This window comes from Oenanthe melanoleuca, chromosome Z, assembly GCF_029582105.1.
Source record: "Oenanthe melanoleuca isolate GR-GAL-2019-014 chromosome Z, OMel1.0, whole genome shotgun sequence".
In the NCBI taxonomy this organism is placed as follows: domain Eukaryota; kingdom Metazoa; phylum Chordata; class Aves; order Passeriformes; family Muscicapidae; genus Oenanthe; species Oenanthe melanoleuca.
Window position 1 is genome coordinate 38,759,173 of NC_079362.1, and position 20,793 is coordinate 38,779,965.

The 20,793-nt window shown below is 37.0% G+C and overlaps 1 protein-coding gene across 2 annotated transcripts in view; it reads left to right on the forward strand.

Annotated features, from left to right (window-relative positions):
• FANCC (FA complementation group C) overlaps positions 1–20,793 on the forward strand; it is an 83,104-nt gene that overhangs the window by 57,289 nt on the left and 5,022 nt on the right. For both annotated transcript variants that reach the window (XM_056514246.1, XM_056514247.1), the window contains 6 exons: positions 1,290–1,446; positions 8,645–8,697; positions 11,253–11,352; positions 15,743–15,818; positions 16,600–16,681; positions 20,031–20,202. In XM_056514246.1, coding sequence (XP_056370221.1) covers positions 1,290–1,446; positions 8,645–8,697; positions 11,253–11,352; positions 15,743–15,818; positions 16,600–16,681; positions 20,031–20,202 — 640 coding nt within the window. The remainder of the gene's footprint in view (positions 1–1,289; positions 1,447–8,644; positions 8,698–11,252; positions 11,353–15,742; positions 15,819–16,599; positions 16,682–20,030; positions 20,203–20,793) is intronic.

The window sequence follows — 20,793 nt, forward strand, 5'->3', positions numbered from 1 at the left end:
AACTTCCTGTATGGGTTTTATATCTTATAGTTGCAACACTCCTATGTAAGCTTATTAGCTTTCTTTTCCTGTCATAATATCTATAATATCTACCATGCTACCACAAAAACAACAAGAAAGTTGGTAGTGGCAAAATTAGCTAATCTCTTGTCATTCTTAATTTACTCTGATGTGCATATATGCTTTAATAGTAATAGTTAGTAAAACAGCATCCTGAAATTGAGCATTGCTCTACAGTTTTGACATTCTGGATACTTCAGTGTATTTCTTGTTTCTACATGCACATTTTAAGTGTACAGAATATTATGTGGAAAAAATACAGGCTTTTAATGAAATTCAGAATTCTGAGAGCTGATAATTAAATGAATGTATGGCAAAATAAATACATTGAAAAGAGATCCTAAAATGGCTTTAGTATTCTTTCTGCTAATATTTTTCTCTTTTATCAGCTTTAGTTTGCATGTACTCTCCAGCCTAATTTTAGGTTTTTTAATCTTAACTTGATTTAAGACCAAGGCAAATATTTATTGTTATTTATGTATTGTTTTGGTCAATAGATACAAAAATACAGTAGGATATTTGTGCTGTGATATCTCTTCTTGAGTGGTTAGTTTAGTATATTTTGAATCCTGCTGGTCCACACTGTGCCTTTTCTTTGTAGGGATTCAGCACCAATAGCTGAAGTCTTTAGGTGACAAGATAACTTCTTAAGAATTTGTCTGTTAAATATCTCTGGTCAGTGCTTAGCTACTTCTAAGTAATTTTTTTTTCTTTTTTTGTTCTCTTTTTTTTTTTTTTTTTTTTTTTTTTTTTTTTTTCCTTTTTGTTGTTGTTGGTTTTGGGTTTTTTCCTTATTTCCCTGCAAAGATAGGTAATACTTTGGTTGTATAGCAGAAATATTATTCAGGACCTTCCTACTCATCTGTCTGCCTGCAGGAATTATTCCAAGTTTGAGAGAGCTCAAGGTCCAGGGAAAGGACCTTTCTCAAGAGAGGAAGGGAGCTCTGGACCTAAACCTTCTGTTTCCATTTGATGGGATTCATCATGACCAAATTTCTAAGTTTTAAATATGTGTGGTAAAGTTGCATCTGTAGATGATGGTGATTTCCTGTCATTCTTAGCTATTATGATTTGCTGTTGAGCAGGCTACTATAAAAAAGATCTCTCTCTCTTACTTCAGGCTGATCTTTGTGGTGCCTTTCCCACCAATACATTTAAAAAAAAAAAGTTTGTTTTTTTGTCTTCCTTCTAGTTAGTCAGGTAAAACACTATTTTCCTTTCTAAACCAGGAAGAAGATCTCCCTTCCTGAACCACCTGTCTTCAGCCTTTGGCTTCGTCACCTACCAAGCCTTGAAAAGGCTACCTTACATCTTCTAGACCAGTTGTTTTCCATTCAGTTGAATTCACTGGAAGAAGTGGCTCGTGTCATAAAAGACTCATTGCTGGTATGTGCATCATGTACTGTATTTGGTAGTGCTCTTTCATGCTTCAGGAGTGACAGTTTTCAGATATGTCAGCAGGGAGACATACGTCAGCATAAATGGCCTTCATGGGACATATGACTTGTTAATTCAAGCCAAATCTTGAGTCTTACAAACCACTAATTTTTTACTTTTCACACCAAATTAGAAGAGTAGAAAAAAGATTTCTTCCAGTGATAATGAATGGGTAAAGAAACAAGGATCCCATTGGTAAGGGTGCTGAGTAGTTTCCTCTGTCTTGAAAAATTAGAAACTCTGGCCAGGAAGGATTTGAATCTGTTTTTGCTTCAGTCTCTGTGCCCTTGGAGTTCAGCAGTCTGAACAACTGGATTGTAGATTATTTAATTATGGACAGCTTAGTTACTTGGTTTTGTTTGCAAACCTGAACAAATTTCTTAATGAAAAACATTTGCTAAACTGTAATTAAAATTTGTTTTCAAGTGCTGTGTTATGCAGAGTACCAAAAATCATCCCTAGGAGAAAACCTGGCACAGTCCTTTTTCCAAAATAATGAGCTAGTTTGCAGTATTAAGTGTGAATTTAATTGTTAATTGCAGTGTGAAATAGGGCATGTGCTATCCACTCAAATTATATATTTCATTATGGTATTTTATTTTCGGCCTATGAAACTGCTTACAGACTATGTATTCAAGTCAGGAAAAGAATGCTACCCTTAAATATTCATCCTTTTAATTTAACTTACAAATCTCTTATTTTAGGGATCCATTGCAATACTTGTAAATGATATAAATAGTTTGGTGTCAGCAGTTCTTCATATGCCATCTTGGGATTTAGGTATTGCAGCACACAAGGCTATATACAGAGTTTATGCCTAATTTTTCTGTGTCAGATACATTATGAGTTGTATACAGTATCTGATACTACACCATATACCAGGTGAGGAAAACAAAAGATATCTAAATTTAGGTTATAAATATATAAAAAGAAGTCAAATACTTGTTTCAAGTGTTGTTTTTTGTTATTTACTAAAAATGTTCATACTTCAGTTTTCTTCACATCCTTATCTCTGAAAAGAATGAAACATTACTGTGCTAGTGCACTTAGGTTGTCTTAACTTGCCTCTGCTCCAAAGACTTTCAAAATAAGATATTCACAGACTGGCAAGAGCAGTGTAGCAGCTTTGAAAGCTGGTTTAGAGAGGACATCCTGTGGACAAAGAATGGAATGAATGGAGCCTTAAAGAATAGAGCAGTAGGCACCTGGATATTGATGATTGGTAGACATTGATAAGAGGGAGGGTGCATAAATGGGACATGGCATAACAAGTAAAGAAACAGGATGGGAAGTTTCAGAGAGGCAGTATAGAATGAAAATAAAGTGATCCGGAAATTGTGTTCTAGATACATAATGATATTTTGTACAACATGTACATGGTACTGTAAAGATACTTGTGTGACATTAAATTAGTCTTTGAATCCAACAGTATAATTATTTAGCCTGTCTAAAGGACATTTAAATATGTGTTTAGGAATGTTGATGTGCATTTTTTGGCAGTTAGATTATAGTGTTTTAGGATGTAAGCTCTGTTTACCTTATGAATATGGTAATAGTGGAATCATGAGACAAAACTAGAGTTCTGTTTTCCTACTTGGAAGAAAACCTTTAGAGGACAAATAGTCAGAAATATGATAGTGATTTGATTATAGTACATTATAAGAAGGAAATTTCAATGAGCTCTTTCATAATTACATTATCAGAGTAATTTATCTAAATCAAGTATCTTGATGCAGTAATCATACTGTACATAAACCTCATAGAGATCTAAGGTGCCCAGATAGTTGTAAACCACTGTATTTCTCTTGTGAAAGAAACTTGATATGTACTACTCATATATTTTAATTCCAAGAGTAATTGTTGTGTGATGGTCCACTAACTTATGTTTATATGCCATGCTATTATGCTTGTGAGTTTGTGGCTAAACTGGAAATCTGTAGTTACTCAGAAGTAATAAAAACAAGTGAAGTGACCGTAACAGATGGTCTCTTAGCTTCTTTGGTATTGAGTGGTTGAGTGGATGCCTTCCTTTTTGAAGTAACTTTAGGGTTTGTTGTGTGCATTAATAACTAAACGTGCAGTAAATACACATACTAGTTTTATGCTTTACCAGGAATGGATCTATATGTATATATACATATTTTTAAAGCCTGTGTATGTGAAAAGAGATGTGATTGAATTGGTGTCATTTATAGTTTCTGTTTGGTTCTGAGATAGCTTTCAAAAGTAGTTTTATTTGTTTCAAAGGTATGTTGCAAGGAAAGTGTAACAGGTCGAGAGTGCTTAAAATTTGTTGGCTTCTTCTTTATAAATCATCTGTTCTTGCTGCATTTTTTTTTTCCACTTTGTCAGCATAGCATCAGTTGGAAAAGACCTGCAAAATCATCGAGTCCAACCTTTGACCGAAAACCAGCATGTCAACTAAATCATGGCTCTAAGTGCTACATCCACTGTTTTTTGAACACTTCCAGGGATGATGACTCCAACACCTCCATGAGCAGCCTGTTCTGATGCTTAACCACCCTTTCACTAACAAAATTCTTCCTGATGTGCACACAGGTTGACACTCTGCCCTCTTGTCTTGTCACTGGTTGCCTGGGAGAAGAGGCTGACCCTCACCTGGCTGCACCCTCCTCTCAGGCAGTTGTAGAGAGTGATATGGTCACCATTACCCTCCTTTTCTCCAGGCTAAACAGCCCCATCTCCCTCAGCTGCTCCTCGCAGCACTTGTGCTCCAGACCCTTCATCAACTCTGTTGCCCTTTTATGGACTCTAGCACCTCAATGTCCCTGCAATGGGGTGCTTTGCTGTAGTCCAAGTAGACTATCCACAGTCTTCATCTCGTCCAACAGGCTGGTCATCTGGTCATGAGAGGCAATTAGGTTCTCAGGCAGCCTGTCCCTAATTCCCTGCTGGCTGGGCCTGATCCCCTGGTTGTCCTGTATGGGCTGTGTGATGTCACTCAAGGTGATCTGCTCCATAACCTTCCCTGGCACATAATGTCCCTGGCTGACAGACCTATAGTTCCCTGGATGCTCCCTTCTACTGTTTTTGTAGATGGGTGTCACACTGGCCAACCTTCAGACATCTGAGACCTCCCTGTTTTACCAGGACTAATGATAAATGATGGAGAGTGGTTTAATGAGCACTGCTGACAGCTCCTTCAGTGCCCTTGGGTGGATCCCATCTGACACCACACCCTTGTGATTGCCTGAGTGGTGCAGCAGGTCACTAACAACTTCCTTCTGGGTTGCAGGGGGTCTGTCCTGCTCCCCATCCCTGTCTGCTTCTCAGGGGGCTGCCCTGGGGATAACTGATCTTACTGACAAAGTCTGAGGCAAAGAAGGCATTAAATATATCAACTTTTTCCTCATCCTTGGTGACTCTTTTCCTTTCCATGTTCAGTAAAGGATGGAGACTTTTCTTGCCCCTCCTTTTGTAGTTAATGTATTTATAAAAACGCTTTTAATAATCTTTCACAGAAATGGCTAGATTGAGTTCTAGTTGAGGTTTTGCCTTTCTAGTTTTCTCTCTGTATGACTTAATGATATCCAGTGTTGCATGCCCCTTCTTCCAAAGGTCATAAGCTCTCCTTTTTTCCCTTAGATCCCATGAAAGCTCCTTGCTCAGCCAGGGTAGTTGTCTTCTCTGCTCCTGTACCTTTAAGATTTCCTTCTTAAAGCATGTCACCTTCCTGAACCCCTTTGTTTTTAATGGCAGTTTCCTGAGAGACTCTCTGAACCAGAGTTCTGAACAGGCCAAAGTCTGCCCTCTGGAAGACCAAGGTAGAGGTTCTGTTGATCCTCTTCCTTATTTCAGCAAAAGCAGAGAAACTCTATCACTCCACCGTCAGTGTGCCCAGGATGGCCCCTGACCAGCCCATGTCCCACAGCCCTTCTCTGTTTGAGAGCAGCAGCTCTGGCAGGGCATCCCCTGGCAAGCTCCCCTGCCAGCTGTGTCTGAAGGGACCTTCCACACACCCCAGGAACCTCCCAGACTGTCTCCTCTCCACTGCTGAGTGTCCAGCAGGCATTTGGCAAGGTAAAGCCTCCCAAGAACGAGGGCTGGTGATCATGGAACATCCACTGACAGAATATTTCACTTCATGCTGGTTGGGTGGTGTGTGCCAGACTCCCAGCAGGGTCTGTGCCTTGTTGGCCATCCCTCTGACTGTCACCACAGGCTCTCAGCCTTATCCCCACTGCCCCTGAGCTCTGTGCAGCCAAAACCCTCCCAGTGTACAGAGCCAATGAAAGAGGCATTAATGAGGAGGAAAAAAGGATAGAGAAAATTACTCTTAGTGTTGATAGATGCAGGTGCTTTTAAAACTTCTGTAAAAATATACTTGTGCTTTAAAAATTAATGTAATCTTCAAAATAGAAACACATTTGGCATTTTGTATAAGAAAAATGTTAACATTTCCTATTTTAAACTGGTAAATATAAAACACAAATATGCAATTGTAAGATACGAACAACATTTGAAATACAGCACTGTAGTAGTTTCCTAAAGTTAGATGTGCTTAACTTCTAGAAGTCTTGTGTCCAATTAATTGCATGTGAGTCTGGAAATCAAGAGTTACTACCTCAAATCTCTATGACCTTGGGCATGTTTACTTCTCCATGTTTATTCTTACATGTGGTTGGTACAGATGAATAAAATGCAGATTGTTCTGTCTCTTTTTTTTTCCCCATTTACTTGCTTACTGTAGATACAGATGTATTTTTCTACAGTTTTTATTCAGTTTAATTTTGTATTTAGGGATTTTTTTTATTCTGTTGTTTAAGATTCTGCTTTCTAATAATACAGATACATAAGTAGTATAGTTCTTTAATTAAGACTTGTGTCTGGAAAACGTTAAAAGTGTATTTTTTTTATCATAATACTGCACATGCAGCTCCAATTCTCTGTTTTTTAATATTTTTGTTTAGTGTGTATTGTGCTGTCTATATTGTGCGTGTTATAGAAGTGTTTGAACAATATATAGGGTTTGAATTCTGTGAGAAGCATTGAATAGTTGCAGACAAAATTATTGAAACATTAAATGCCTTTTTATTTTGAAAATATAAGGACATAATGTCAACAAGAAGAAAATTTTATGAAAATCTCTCCTGGAAATGATAATCATTCCCAAATTCCAGAACTGCTGCTTGCAATAGCAGAATTGTGCTGCTTGCTCTTGTCCTTCTACACAATGGGCATCTTCAAATTGCAGGGCAGATTTTTGCACTCCCTGCATTCTTGCTCTGAGTGCTTGCAAATTAATTCCATACAGTCCATTGATCAAAATCTTGGGAAATTAGGTAACAGTGGGGTTTGAGCTTGGGTTAATTTTTCATTTTTTCTGTTTTGACTACCAGTGTTGAAATTCATATTGATTTCAGTTGTTTAGATAAAATTCTTGGATCGATTAATTATGATTTCTTGTAGTGAGTACTGTTAGATTGCTGCTGGAAGTAGTGAGGAGTTTTTCACTGTTGTATACAGCACATTTATTTTGGACTTGTTCAAAAGAGCTAGGATTTGATGTTGGTCTGTGAGCCAATCTGCTGGTGGACCCTTTCTGGTTTGTATCCAGTGTGTCTGCTCTCATCACAGAAGTGTGCCTCTAAAGGTGGACAGAGGGTCTGAAAGGCAGGGGAGGAATTACTGAATCAACCCTTTAGCCCACAGGACTGAAAACATACCCTCACTTCCTTTCCAGTGCTCTCCAGTACCTCGGAATGGTTGGCTCTGGAAGGCAGCTCCGGAGATCTAGTCCAGTCTTTCCACAAACAAAACACACAGCCCCCAGAACAAAACAAGCGAAAAGCCATACCCAGGCCAGGGTAAAAGCAGGGAGAGGCCCGTTCCTGCCGTCAGGGGCTCCTTCCCTGCTCCTGGCAGTGGGATTTGGGGCCGGCTGCTCCTGCTCTGGAGCAGGAGGTGGCGCACGTTCCATAGCGCAGCTTGGCCACGGCGCAGAGGACGGGACAACGCAGCAAGAGGGCAGAGACAGCCGGGGCAGAGGAGGAGCTTTTCCAGACAGTTTTTAGTAAGGGTTGGCTGTTTTCTAATGTCACGTACGGATCATATTCAGCAAAGTCCTTGTTCTCCCTGTGTATAATTTATAAGATATTCCTTTAATTGTTATAACTATATAATTATTATAACTTATTTTTATAAACGTAATTTATATATATTATTACAGTACTATATTAATTTTCTATGTAGTGCTTTTTAGCTTGAAACAAATGCATACAAATTTTCACTAGTGCATTATGCACTTTAACCTGTATTAATAAATGCCATTTTATAAACAGTATGCTTCCAAAAATTTAGAGAATGCATTTTATTAAACTTGCTTTACTCTAGGCTGTTCAAGAACTATATTCTTACCAAATCTTCAGGCACTAACATCAGAGATACTAAGTGAGGATTTGCTTTACTACTTCGACTTTAACTTAGTACTTTGGGGAATGCGTAAGTGGGATTTTTTTCTAGGTGTTCTATAAAAGCCTAAGAATATGGAATTAGAAAGCAGTGTGTTAACTGGTGCATGTTTAATATAACAACTTTCTCTTTTGTGTGATGACATGGTAAAAGGCTTCACTAGTTTAAAAAAAATATTTTGATGCACTGAGATATTTAGCTTTGTTTTTAGTTGTACTAGCAACTCTGAAGTTCACAAAAGAAGATAATACTGTGAAAAATGTCTTGGACAAAAATGCATGCGGAACTATTAAAGACAAAGATGATAAAATCAATTTAATTTTGAAGATGTAACAAGAAAGCACATTCAGAAAGTGTTGTCTACAAAGAGGAAAGAAAAGCTTTTTGAAAAATGTGTTCTCTGTGTCTAGCCTCTAGCAATTTCATGCAACAACCTGTTCTTTCTGTCTGCCACCTTTAGTATTCATTGTTGTCATAAACAGTTTGGGATCCCAGGTGTTTGCATGTATCAGCTGTTGAGCCTGCTTGGTCTCGCTGTGGAGAATTCTAAGAGTTCTAATCCTGAGAAAAGGGTTTAGTAAGAGTTGATCGTAGAGTTACAGTTTAATAGTGGGTATGTAATAGCATCTATGAGTTAAGCTGTAAATTATGCAATGTCAGCTGAGTGAATTGTTTCTTATTAATACTTAATTTTCTTCAATTTGTTTATTAACAGCCACAAGCAGCAAGCCATCCTGCTATTTTCAGAATTGTAAATGAAATTTTCAAGTAAGTTTTAAAATTACTGTGGGAAGGGCTTTAGATGACCCATTTAAACATTGAGATTTTCTTCAAGAGTAGAAGAAATATTATAATCTGCAACATATTATAATTTCAGGATATCTTTTTCTTTACCTGTGTGCTTTAAAGTCCCTTTCTGTGTAGTACACTGCAAATAATGAAAAATGTTTAAAATCTTACGAACTTTAAATAAAGTTGCAGAATAATAATCATTGGTAAAGCTGACTACATTGTATTTTAGCCTTTGAAATTTGTAATTTATTTTGTACTTCAGTAGAGATTTGTGGTTGAAATACAATTTGGAGATGAAAATAATAAATGCTGAAATGGCTTGGCCCATGCCATTAGGTAGCATTTAGCAGAAACTTTTGCACTTACCAGTGTAGCCTCTTTTACATTTTGTTTATGATTTTCAGGATTTGTGCTTGTAGATATGCTCTTAATGGCCTTAAACTACTGATCCACCTGTCAATAATGAGTTTGGTTTTGAATGCATTAAAGTTATTTTGAATCAACCAATATATTGGTTACCACATGTGGGCTTCAAATCATTTATACTCCTTTATACCATATAGAAGTATTCAGTGGCTTTTCTCTTCACTTGACTTGATACTTACTAATTTTAAGTAGATTTACTGCCAGGGTTATCAGTATTAACTATTCCGATACAAGAATGTATTTAGTGACTGACATCCCTTGCTTATCAAGTGTTTCCATTCTTAGGAAAACAGGGCTCCCAGGTACCCGTGTTTGGGGGCATTTGTGTGTCTGTGTGCACATTTAGGCTTGTGCAGGCACTAGCAGATGAGTCTGGGCTGTAGAAACTGTAGAAACTCTCACAATACCACTGTATTGTGAGAGTGGAGCCACTTGGGAGCCACTGCTCTATCAATGCTTTGTTGCTGTGGTCCCATGTCTGCACACAGATAGCATTTTCGGAAGAGTTGAGATTAATCACTTTCCCAAAGCAAGATGCATTTAAAAATTGATACGACTTCAGCAGATATGTACTGATATCTCAGGCTGGAGGCTGTATATTTTGATGGTACAGGGAGACAAAATTTGTACAAGCTTCTTAGCTTATTTAAGGTCATGCTATATAAAATATTTTTTTAAAAGAACACTACTGCACTACTCTTTTGAGTAGTGTCCTTTCCCTTTGGTAGACAGTAGAAATGGATAAAGTTATGTTTCTCAGCTAATGCAGACTTTGTCTAACACAGTATTTACTGGTAAAACTTTGCACTTCTATTAATGTTTCAAATTGTCTTAAAAAATGATGTTTTCCTGTTTCTAAGCCTACATTTCTGCTCCCCTTTCTTTACTTTGAATTGTTTCTGCTTAGTGTGCTTGTTCCTCTACGTTGTTGGTATTAAAGATATGATGTATTTTTAGAATACTGTGTCTCATCTCCTCTTGATACTTACATGAAGCTGTATATGCTAGCTGATTTTTGCAGACCAATTGGTTTATGCAGACTTCTGTTTATTTTTGTTGTATTTCTCTAACATCCTTCCAACTATTATCAAGTGGTGTGCAGATGTTAAGATCTATTCCATTTGTAATCACGTGTGAGATTTTAAAGAGCTGCAGATAAAGAAAATATACTTCCTTGCTTGGAAACTGTGTTAGGTTTCTATAGATGGCACAAAACTTCTTCTATATTTGTTGGTTAGTGTTCTATTAGAAGTATGGATCTGACTTCTTCTGTAGTAACTTTTCCTGCTACTTGCATGCATATTGAGATTAATTGTGCTAAATTATCTTATCACATTGATATTATTTACTGCTTTTATTTCCCACTGTTTTCCCACTTGCTATGTGTGGCTATACAGAAGTCCATACACCTAGACTGTCTTGAATGCACTCTTTCTTCTTTTTATATCAGTGATTATATTTGCCTGTGCTTTTGTGACATTTCTGTGTTACAGTAATGTGTTCGGTCTTCATATGTTTTGGAATTCTGTAATACTTGTATCTCAGTGGCAACTTTGAACATTTTTTCTCCTTTCTACTTTATGTCTTTCAAATAAGAGAATGAAAATTGCTGCTATGTGTTTTCCTCCACTTAATCTGTTTGCTCAAGGTTGTTTTGCACTATGGAAGGTGAGTTGAGGCATTCACCTTTGTAAACCTCTAGAATGGCCTATGAGATGCAGTCCCACAAAACACTATGAAGTATGCTTAACTTAATCATAGGAGTAGTTGCTCTGAACATGATAATCTGATCAGATGCCATATTTGACTAATAAAGTTGTGCTAGTCTTTAATAGTATACTTATTTAGGTAGGATAAATTATGTATATTGCATATATTACTAAGTCTAGTTTATTTGTAGGAGTTGTGTATGAGGTTTGTTTTGGTTTTTTTTTAAATTAAAATAAAATCTAAAAAGCCTGCAAAGTTAGAATTTCTGTTAGTGGTGTAATGATCTCAGACACAGTTTATGCAAAGAACATACCTTTTTCTTTCATTTCAGTTAACAGTGGTGTGATGGGCAGACTAATTATCTGATCTGTCATATCTAACTTTTCAATGCCTAGGAATGCACTGATGGAAACTGATGGAACTTCAGAAGTTATGACAATAATACAGGTGTTTACACAGCTCTTCCTTCAGGCTCATCAGAATGAAAACAAACAGGTTAGTCAAGATCTCTTAGTGTTTTTTTCCAGTGAAAAAAATGCAAAATTTCACAAGAAAAGACCCCAATTCTACTCTTCAGTGAAGTGACTGAATAATAGCATCCCTCTGTAGCTGCATAGATATGCCAAAGTTCAGTTCAGTCATCTCTCTCATATAAAATTACAGCATGAAACCAATATGTAAGAGCAATTTACCTAACTTAACCCAAGTATGTCTGCCTAAAGTGCTTTTCACAGGCTCAGTTCCCCTGATGCTGAAGCTTCTGTCTGTACAATGAACATCAACATTCATCTTTGATAAAAAGGAGGAAAAATGCTAGATGCATTTTTCTTTTGCAGTAGGAGGGTTTCTGATAATAAATGAAGCAGAGATAACAACCCCATTCGCAGTCCCCTAAATAAATATAAGTAGGATATTGAATAGTCATATTTGTCTGTTCAGAAGGTAAAAGACACATAATACATCCTGGGACACAGAACACATATTGGTTTAAGTTCCTAATTCTCAACAGTGGTCTAAATTTTCAAATTTCACAGCTTAGTCTGTCTTCTTCTGCACAGATTTTTATAAAGGTCTTCCTGAACTGAATTAAGTGGAATAACTTTTGTGTTAATTTAAACAAGGTCAGGTTTTTTTACCTTAAAATTTTGAAATACAGATATGAAAAATCCTATCCTCCTTATAGTTTGCAAACTTGACTTCAGGCTCTCAAATCACATGGTCACGTCCTGACCATCTTGTTTGTGTTTTGAAATCAAATTCGTATGATGCAAGTTTGGAAAGACCCTTTTAAAGTCATAAAACCTTCCACTTGAAACTTAGTAAAATTCCCAGCTCCTTTGATTTTTTGCATCTTTTTGAGGGATGTGGTAAATAAGAGAATGCTGGGATTTCTTGAAACTTGTGGCATACTGGCTTTTAATTAGCAGTGTGATTGAATCTGTGTTCTAGCTTCAGGCAGCTGTCTTGCTTAATATATTAATACTGTGCATGATAATCTTGTGCCACCCTGACTGCATGGAAACAGCATACTGTGTAGCCCCAGGTGGGGATCAGTGGGTGAGAATGAAAGTAAAGATTCCACACCCATCAGACATCCAAGAGCTAATCCTGCTGTGCAAGCAGAATGTTTTCTTCAAGGTGAAAGTCCTTCACCTGCTGGCATTGCAACATGGACTGCGACTCATTTTTCTAAAGTGGTTTTAAATACTGAATTTCCTTTATTTAACTTACTGTTTAAGTCATGGAGTTCTAATTAAGATATTATCTTCAGTGATAGAATTAAAAGTCCCTTGTCTCAGATAATATAATATAATATAATTAATATAATATAATATAATATAATATAATATAATATAATATAATATAATATAATATAATATAATATAATATAATATAATATAATATAATATAATATAATATAATATAATATAATATAATATAATATAATATAATATAATATAAATCAACTGTAATTTTAGCTAACAGTTTGCTTGCAAAAAGGCCGGTACAGATTGCTTCCTAAACTTTAAATCAGTCAGATCCTCTTTTTTCCTTTGGTCATACCATCATTATATACATTCATAAGGTACCTGTCTTTGTGGTATCTGATCGCCCTTGAAAGGACATAATGTGCTCCATTAGCATTTAAAAGAAGAATGGTAAAAAGACTAATGACAGAAGATGAAGTGGGTTCTGCTTGGTCACTGGAACCTTCAGAATTTATAGTCAGTTAATTTAAAAAACTCTAGGCAAACATGCATCCATAAAATTTGCAAAACAGTTGGGTCGTGTCTGGCAGTTCACAGGTTTGCGTGGTAGGAGGAGACTGATTCTCTGTTGCAGTGTGGCAGCTGTCAGAAATAGCTGTCTTTTATAGTAACTTGGTAGACCATTTAGAGAGAACAAGGTTGGGCAGAAAAAAAGCTGAAGGGTGGGAAAAGACAGTGCTGCTGGTTTAGGACAGGCTTTCTTGTTTTTTTTTGGAGACTGAAAAGTGTTTAAATGGAACATGGGGTTTAAACCTACTTAGGAAAAAGTCCCTTTTCTGTAGTCATTGAAAAAGAAATTAAAGAATGGATGCACTGTTGGGATATGTTTTGTACAAGTAGATTTTCTTTAAGTTTGTGGTGCTAGGGAAAGCTGGCCTAAGAATAGATGGGTTATGTTGCTTGTAAATTTATGAAGTCAAAGTTCATATTTCTATTTGATGGAAATTTTAATTTCATCATGAATTATTTTCCCTTGATCATTTCAGAATTATCATTGGTTTTCACCTGGGAATTTTGTTTTAAATAGCTGGATAAATATTTTAAACCAGTGTTCAATGTTTATTTCCTGTTATACATCATGGCTGTTATTAAAACCAGTCACATTCAAACTTGCTTTGCCTGATAGTACCTTGTTTTGCATTTTGTGATGGCATATGTGAGGAAAGAACTGACTAAAATACTGTGTTTATATGACAAACCTTTTTGGCTTTGCATAGACATTATACTGAAAGTTGTTTTTCACTTAACTTCACAATATTGTTTTCATATGTAGCGTGAGCTGTGGGTTGTCTTGGTTACTACTAACTGTATCAAGGGGCTGCTTTTTCATGGGAGTTTTTGGTGCAAGTTAATTGGTTACATGCATACTTTATTATAGGGATTATTATTTTTTCTAATTGGCCTAATTCCTCTTGACAAGCAGACTTTTAGCGTCTTACTATACCATGCTATATAGGCTGTCTAAGAAGAGGGTATATATATACTCATGTGCTGTAATTTCACTTAGCTGTTGTTGACAGAACAAAAAAAATGTAGTAGAAAGTGTCTTTGTTTATAAGATGCATACATATATATGCCAATAGAAAATAGTTATTAAATACAGTCTTCATTGGATTTGCAGCTCAATTATATTTTATCGAGTTAATATTCCCAGTCTGTGTCAAAAGATGATCTGTTAGCTAAATGACTTCTCACTCCTAAAAAAGAAGAGTTCTAAGATTATTGGTATGCAGATTCAGAGATATAAATGAGAGAATCACAGTTTGCTTGAGAATTGGACATCATCTTATCCAACTCCCCAGCTCCAATGCATAGCTACTTAGAACCAGCTGTCCAGGACTCCATCCAGATGGGACTCTACGACTCTTCTGGGCAAAGTGTGATAGTGCTTGGACATCTCACAGTAAAAAGAAAGTGAAAAAATAAATTACAGAAGTGTTTTCTGATACACTGACAGAACCTCCTGTGCTTGAGTTTCTGCCGTTACCTCTGATCCTGTCACTGTGCACCACTGCAAAAACCCTAGTTCTGTTTTTTGCACCCTCTTTTAGGTGTTTTATACATTGAAAGATTCCCCCTTGAGCCTTCTCTTCTCCAGATTATCTCAGCCTTTCCTCATAGAAGTTCTCTGGTCCTTTAACGATCCTAGTGGCCCTTTATTTGACTGGGCATTAGTTGGGCATGGTGTTTAAGGTTAGGCTGCTGGAATGGCTGCTTCCAGTGCTGAGGGGAGGGGGAGGAGCAGCTCCCTGGACCTGCTGGCAGTCCTTTGCCTAATGCAGCTCAAGGTATCACTCACTTCCCTGTCGCTGGCCACACTGCTGGCTCACACTCACCTTGGTGTCCAGTGAAAGTGTTAAAGAGGACTGGACCCAGTGCTGACCCTGCTGTGCTCTGGTAGTTACTGGACGCCAACTGGATTTTGTGCCAGTGATCACCACGTGGCCTGGCTGGCTTTCTGTCTGTCTCAAAGGCACTTGCACATACATGTTAGACATGCCTGTAGCACATGTTTGCAGAACAAACAGATTAAAGGTGTGCCACTGCTAGTCTCAGCTACACAGGCAATGTCCACAGCAAATAAGTTGCGTGTTCTCAGATAATCAGGGCAAGTCTGTTATCTGACACTGCCCTACCTGCTGCTGGATCAGGTCCTAAGAATTTTAGGTTTCCATTTTTGAACAGATGGCAATAATCTACACTGCCCTCAGATTCTGTAGATATTATTAGCTCTTAGTTTAATATCATCTGTGAATCTGTTTACACTGGAAAATGAAATTAAACTAGTGTCTCTTTTAAGCTCTGCATATTAGAGTGAAAACTTACGTGATTACAAGGAAAAATACTAAGACTAGTAACATGCCACTTTCTTGATGCTCTGAATCTTTTTTGATGCATGTACTTTTAAAATCTATAAAAAATTACTTTTCATAATCTAGCATTTCCTAAATATACCCCCTTTTATATGCCAAATCCTGAAATTAACTGAAGAGTTAATTTTCTGTTTTCTTGCTTCAGTCTGTATTGTTAATTACTGCCTTAGATGAGATTATTCACTGTGTGTTTGTTTTGAAAACTGACCAGAAACCTCATAAAATAATGATTTTGTGTCTTAGCATAAATTTCCACTGAAGGCCTACTTCCCAAACCAACACCAGCCTCTTGTTAGAGGTTTAGCCAGACGTCCTTTTGGTAAGTTTTTTCATTAAGTATTTGCAGCATTATGAATCTGCATGGTCTGTATATGTCTTAAAATAACTTTTAAAGGGACAGAGATAACTTTTTGCCGTTTCCTTAAGAGAGTGTGTTTGATTAACAATTTTAGTAATATTCTTCTAATGTATTTTTCTGCAGAAACATCTGATTCTTATGGAACAATACTACAAATGTAACTTTAAAGTAAACTAAATCAGAAGTGAATAACAAAGAAAAAATGCATAATTATGTGGTAATGAAGCCACTTTACAGAGATTGTAAAAATACTGCAATCTTCTTACATTTTAATATCAGTAATTGTCATTATGGAAAAAATGATGTATTTCACAAGAAATAGGCTTTCTGTTTCTCTCTGAGGCTTGAATTCTGCAAATCAAATTTTTTTGGTTGCCTATTCACACAGATCAAGAAACCACTGTTCAATTTGGTATGATTTTTTATGAACAATAATTAAAGCTCAGCAAAAGAGGCTCTGAGAATGCTATTGCACTGATTAGATATTAAGGTAGAAAAGGAACATCAGCCTCATTTCAATATTCCCAGGTGTACTTCCTTTCATGGCTTTATCAATGAACTGTTGTATGAAACACAGTAATAGGTATTGTTGAAAATTGGGAAATTTTTAAATGAAATTTTTAATACTTTGTGATGACTGAATCAATTTTGAGAAATTTTATAGCTACCTTTATGCTTCAGTTTTACATTCTCGTGGACAGGCTCTGATTTTAAGAGTTTTGTTTTCATCCTTCATTCTCAGAACTCCCAACTACCTCTTGGTCTCAACACTTGAAGCACATTTCGGATATGCTCAAAGCATTAGTAGAAGATACAGATGTTAGGTAAGCAGTATAAGATCTTCAAACTTTTTGTCCTTTGGTTGTTAGTTTTTGAAAGGTCATGTCATTTGAAGTCCTTAGTGGCTGCATTTCATAATTTTCTTATTACTCTTTAAGTTTGACTTTATTTTTAGAATAAGACTTGGATTATTTACTGAACCTGAGTTTTGTAGCATTTATCTACCTGACCAGTAAGCCTCTGAGGAAACAAAATCTTGTCATTCCTTCCAAAAAATATCTAACTGCATACTGGAAATGTTTATTTGTCTATTCTCCCATTTCTCCCTCAAAATTTTTAACCCTGTTTTATGAAGAAGCTTGGCTTTCTGGAGGCTTGTACAAATGTCCAAACTGCAAACTTTCTTCTTTTCATAAATATATGACTGCAGTATCATTTTTGCTGCATTAATCATTGGGCTGTCACTCCATGTTTCTGACCAGCTGCCCTTGGCGTCTACATGAATTATGCTTTGGTAGGGCATATTCTGGGATTATATGAAAAGAATGAAAAAAACATGCATCTCTCTCTGCTGCTGCCTTGTAGTTCTTTCTTAAGAGGCATGTGATGAGACCTGACTTGTATAGAGCTTGGACACAAGTTTGCTTAGGTCTGCTCCTAGAGTTAGCTGTCCAAAGAACATTAAACAGCTTTTAAATTCAAAGAAACCAAATAAATTTTTATTTTAAACTTAAAATATATCAAAAGAAACACAGAACACCAAAGCCAGCCAGACTTGCAAAACAAGGTTATAGAATCACAGAATCACCTAGCCTGGGAAAAACCTTTGAGATCATCAAGTCCAACCTATGATCTAACACCACCTTGTCAACACCAAGTGCCACATCCAGTCTTTTTTAGACATCTCCAGGCATCTCCCCCACCTCCCTGGGCAGCCCATTCCAATGTCTGATTACTCCTTCTGTGAAGAGCTTCTTCCTGATGTCCCATGTAAACCTTCCCTGGTGCAGCTTAAGCCTGTGTCCTCTTGTCCTTTCACTGGTACCTGTGAGAAGAGACAAAGCCCACCTGGCTGCACCCTCTTTTCTGGTCATTATGGAGAGCAATTATGTCTCCCCTCAGCCTTCTCCAGGCTCAACAACCCCACCTTCCTCAGCTGCTCCTCACAGGACCTGTGCTCTAGATCCTGCACCAGCTTGGTTGCCCTTCTCTGGACTCATTCCAGCATCTCAATATCCTTCCTAAATTGAGGGAAGAACTGGACACAGCAACCAAAGTGTGGCCTCACCAGTGCCCAGTACAGGGGAGAGTCGCTGTCTTGGTGCTATTCCTGTTGCAGGCCAGAATGCCACTGGCCTTCTTGGCCACCTGGGTGCACAGTGGCTTGCGTTCAGCCTGCCTTTAATCAGTAGCCAGGTCCCTTTCTGCCTGGCTGCTGTCCAGCCACTCTGTCCCAGTTTTCCCCCTGAGTACTGGAACAAAGATACTTGCAACCGTGCTTGGTTTCAGTTAACTCATGGGGGCCTTTTTCTTGTTGCTGAGTGGCAGAAAAAAGCTTTTTGTTGTTACTCAGAGGCCAGGCTGTCTGGTGGTAGCTTCTCACTTTCCGTATGAGCTGCAGTTCAGTGCTCGCCTGTTCATCCCTGAAGTGTGTCAAATTTTTCTGTCCTTGGACTGTGACCCATAGCTGACCCTGACTTCTTAAAGAAACACATAACTCAAGCTTAGAACAAATAAAGTAATAAAACAAATATCATCCATCATAATGCATTACAATAATACAACCATGTCTGTTCTCCTTTTGTTGCCCAGCCCTTTCTTGGTTTATATATAGTTGTTTTCCCCCTTTATTTTGAATAGTACACTAATTTGAACAGTATTGTACTGGCCAGAATACACTCTTACTTCCTTTAGAACTCGGACAACAATTATGTTTTCTACCAAACCCCTCCCAGTTTGAAAGAAAATAGATCTATCGTGTTTTAAATACTAATATATATGAAGAAACCATATTCAGTTTTCTTTTATTGCTTTATTCCTGATTCTGTATTCTTTTGAGTGAGATAAGATTAGTAAGATTTACAGAGGAGAAAAAATACACAGCACATCCTGTTGCTTCCCAGTGCTCTCTTTATACAGATAGGTTTTCAGGGGTTTTATTTTATAGCAAATGAGTCTTACAGCGAAGTGCTTTTTGTATCCTTCTAATCAACAGATTGCTTCTGTGCTGATACTTATTACATGTAGTACTATCAGTGAATAGTGAATGTTACATGGCATTTTAAATGAGAAATCAGTTGATCAGTTTATGAACTTATGGACATTTTGTGAGGGAAAATCCCAAAAATCTTTTGGAAATTACAGTGGAGCATAGGTGCCACTACAGAGCAGGCAGAAACAGCAGTGGGGACAGAAATGGAGGGTACATGACTCTAAAACAGGCAATGTAATGGCAGAAAATCTTCAAGATAATGGTAACATCAATTCTTGGAATTTCTGAGATCTCTTGTAGTTTCCTTACAAAGATGGCACAGCAGCTTTTTGATTTTGCCAGGAATAAAACATACGAAAACCATCTAATTCTTTCAAGTTTTGCCAAATTTATTAGGAATAATTGTTCCTAGCTCTTAATCTTAATCTAGCTGTCCTTCTGTTTGTCCTTCCATGCTTAGTTTAACTTTTTTGCTTCTGAGACACCTACCATTAGTTTGCACCTCTTTTCTTTAGTCTTCTCTGACTTTAGAGGAATGCACATGAAAAATGTGGAGACAAGTGGTGATCTTTTCTTACAGCAATAATCCTTTTGTAAACACCATCAAAATTTTCATTTAAGAATACATGGATTTTAACAGTCAGGAGATATACTTTAAAATGCACTTTAAAACTTTATATTTAGTCCATATAAATGTAATTCCTCATGAATTACCAAAAAAAGATGCACTTCATGAATTATCAAAAAGCAGAAAATAGCCCTGGAAAGCAACAGAGAGAAAATGAAAGGCAACAGTATGTTAGAGTGTAATACTTGAGATATGATTTAAAGTTTTGGAAATCCTGCAGCTGAAGAGTATGAACAGTAGGGGTAAATTTTATTATGTATCTTTTCATACATGGTGTTTTGTCGCATTTTATTAGAAGCTGCTGTTAAGGATATTCTGTTGTACTGTCAGAGTCAATCTGTAGTAGCACTGGGTGTGTTCTGGTTTGATTGTGATTTCAGATAACAAAGTAGTACATGGCTGTGTGATTAGCAGGTAAGGTATTCTCTGTTGAAGAGTAGTTTAAAGATTTTTTTAAAAGTTAACTGTCAACATGCTTTGTGTTAATTTAAAGCAATTAAAAATGTTAATAGTGAGAAATATCAGTGTTCTTTTTATCTGTGTTCTTTTCCAGTTCTCTCACTGACCTCTTTGAAATCTGGTTTTTGGTTGCTTGTTTTGGAGAATGGCTGGATATTGCAGCAGAACAATTACTGAAGGCTGCTGTAGAACCAGATGCTGTGCTGTGGCTGCTGGCATTTTACTACTGTCCTAAAAATGAAAATCAGCAAAGGACTCAAACAATGGTGGGTGATGTAGTGATAGTAGCTGGCAATAAGCAGTCAATAGTATGATTATATCTTATTGCTGTAAAACAAATAGTGCACACTGGAAAAATGAAATGACTTTACAGAGTCTCTGGGAACTATGTTGCAGTAGAGAATTTGAAAGTTGGGATTTTTTCTGATTTTTGACATTTAGAAAAGCTTTTTCCTCCTTTTTAAGTATGTGATACAGATTAGCGCCCTCTTGGATTTCTTTTGGAAAACTAGGGTGGTGTTAATCATAACTAAAAGTACCCTAGTGATGGTATTTTTTAAATCAGTATGGCAGAATTCAGCATGCCTGTGTTATGGCATCTTCTGAGAAGGAAACAAGAGAAATCACAGCAGCTGAAACCATGAAGATCCTTATCAAACACAGCCTTGAATCCCAGCCTTGCCAAACTATTCTGATTTCTCTCCAGCTTTTGGCATGTGATACCGTAATAAATATGTGATAATACCATATGCTGGGCTGGTAACAGAAGGAGCAGTGTTCTAACCTTACACACTGTACTGCATGAAGAGTGCTGTGCATCTGTGTATGCAAGCAAATACTTGAAAGCCTTTAATTTA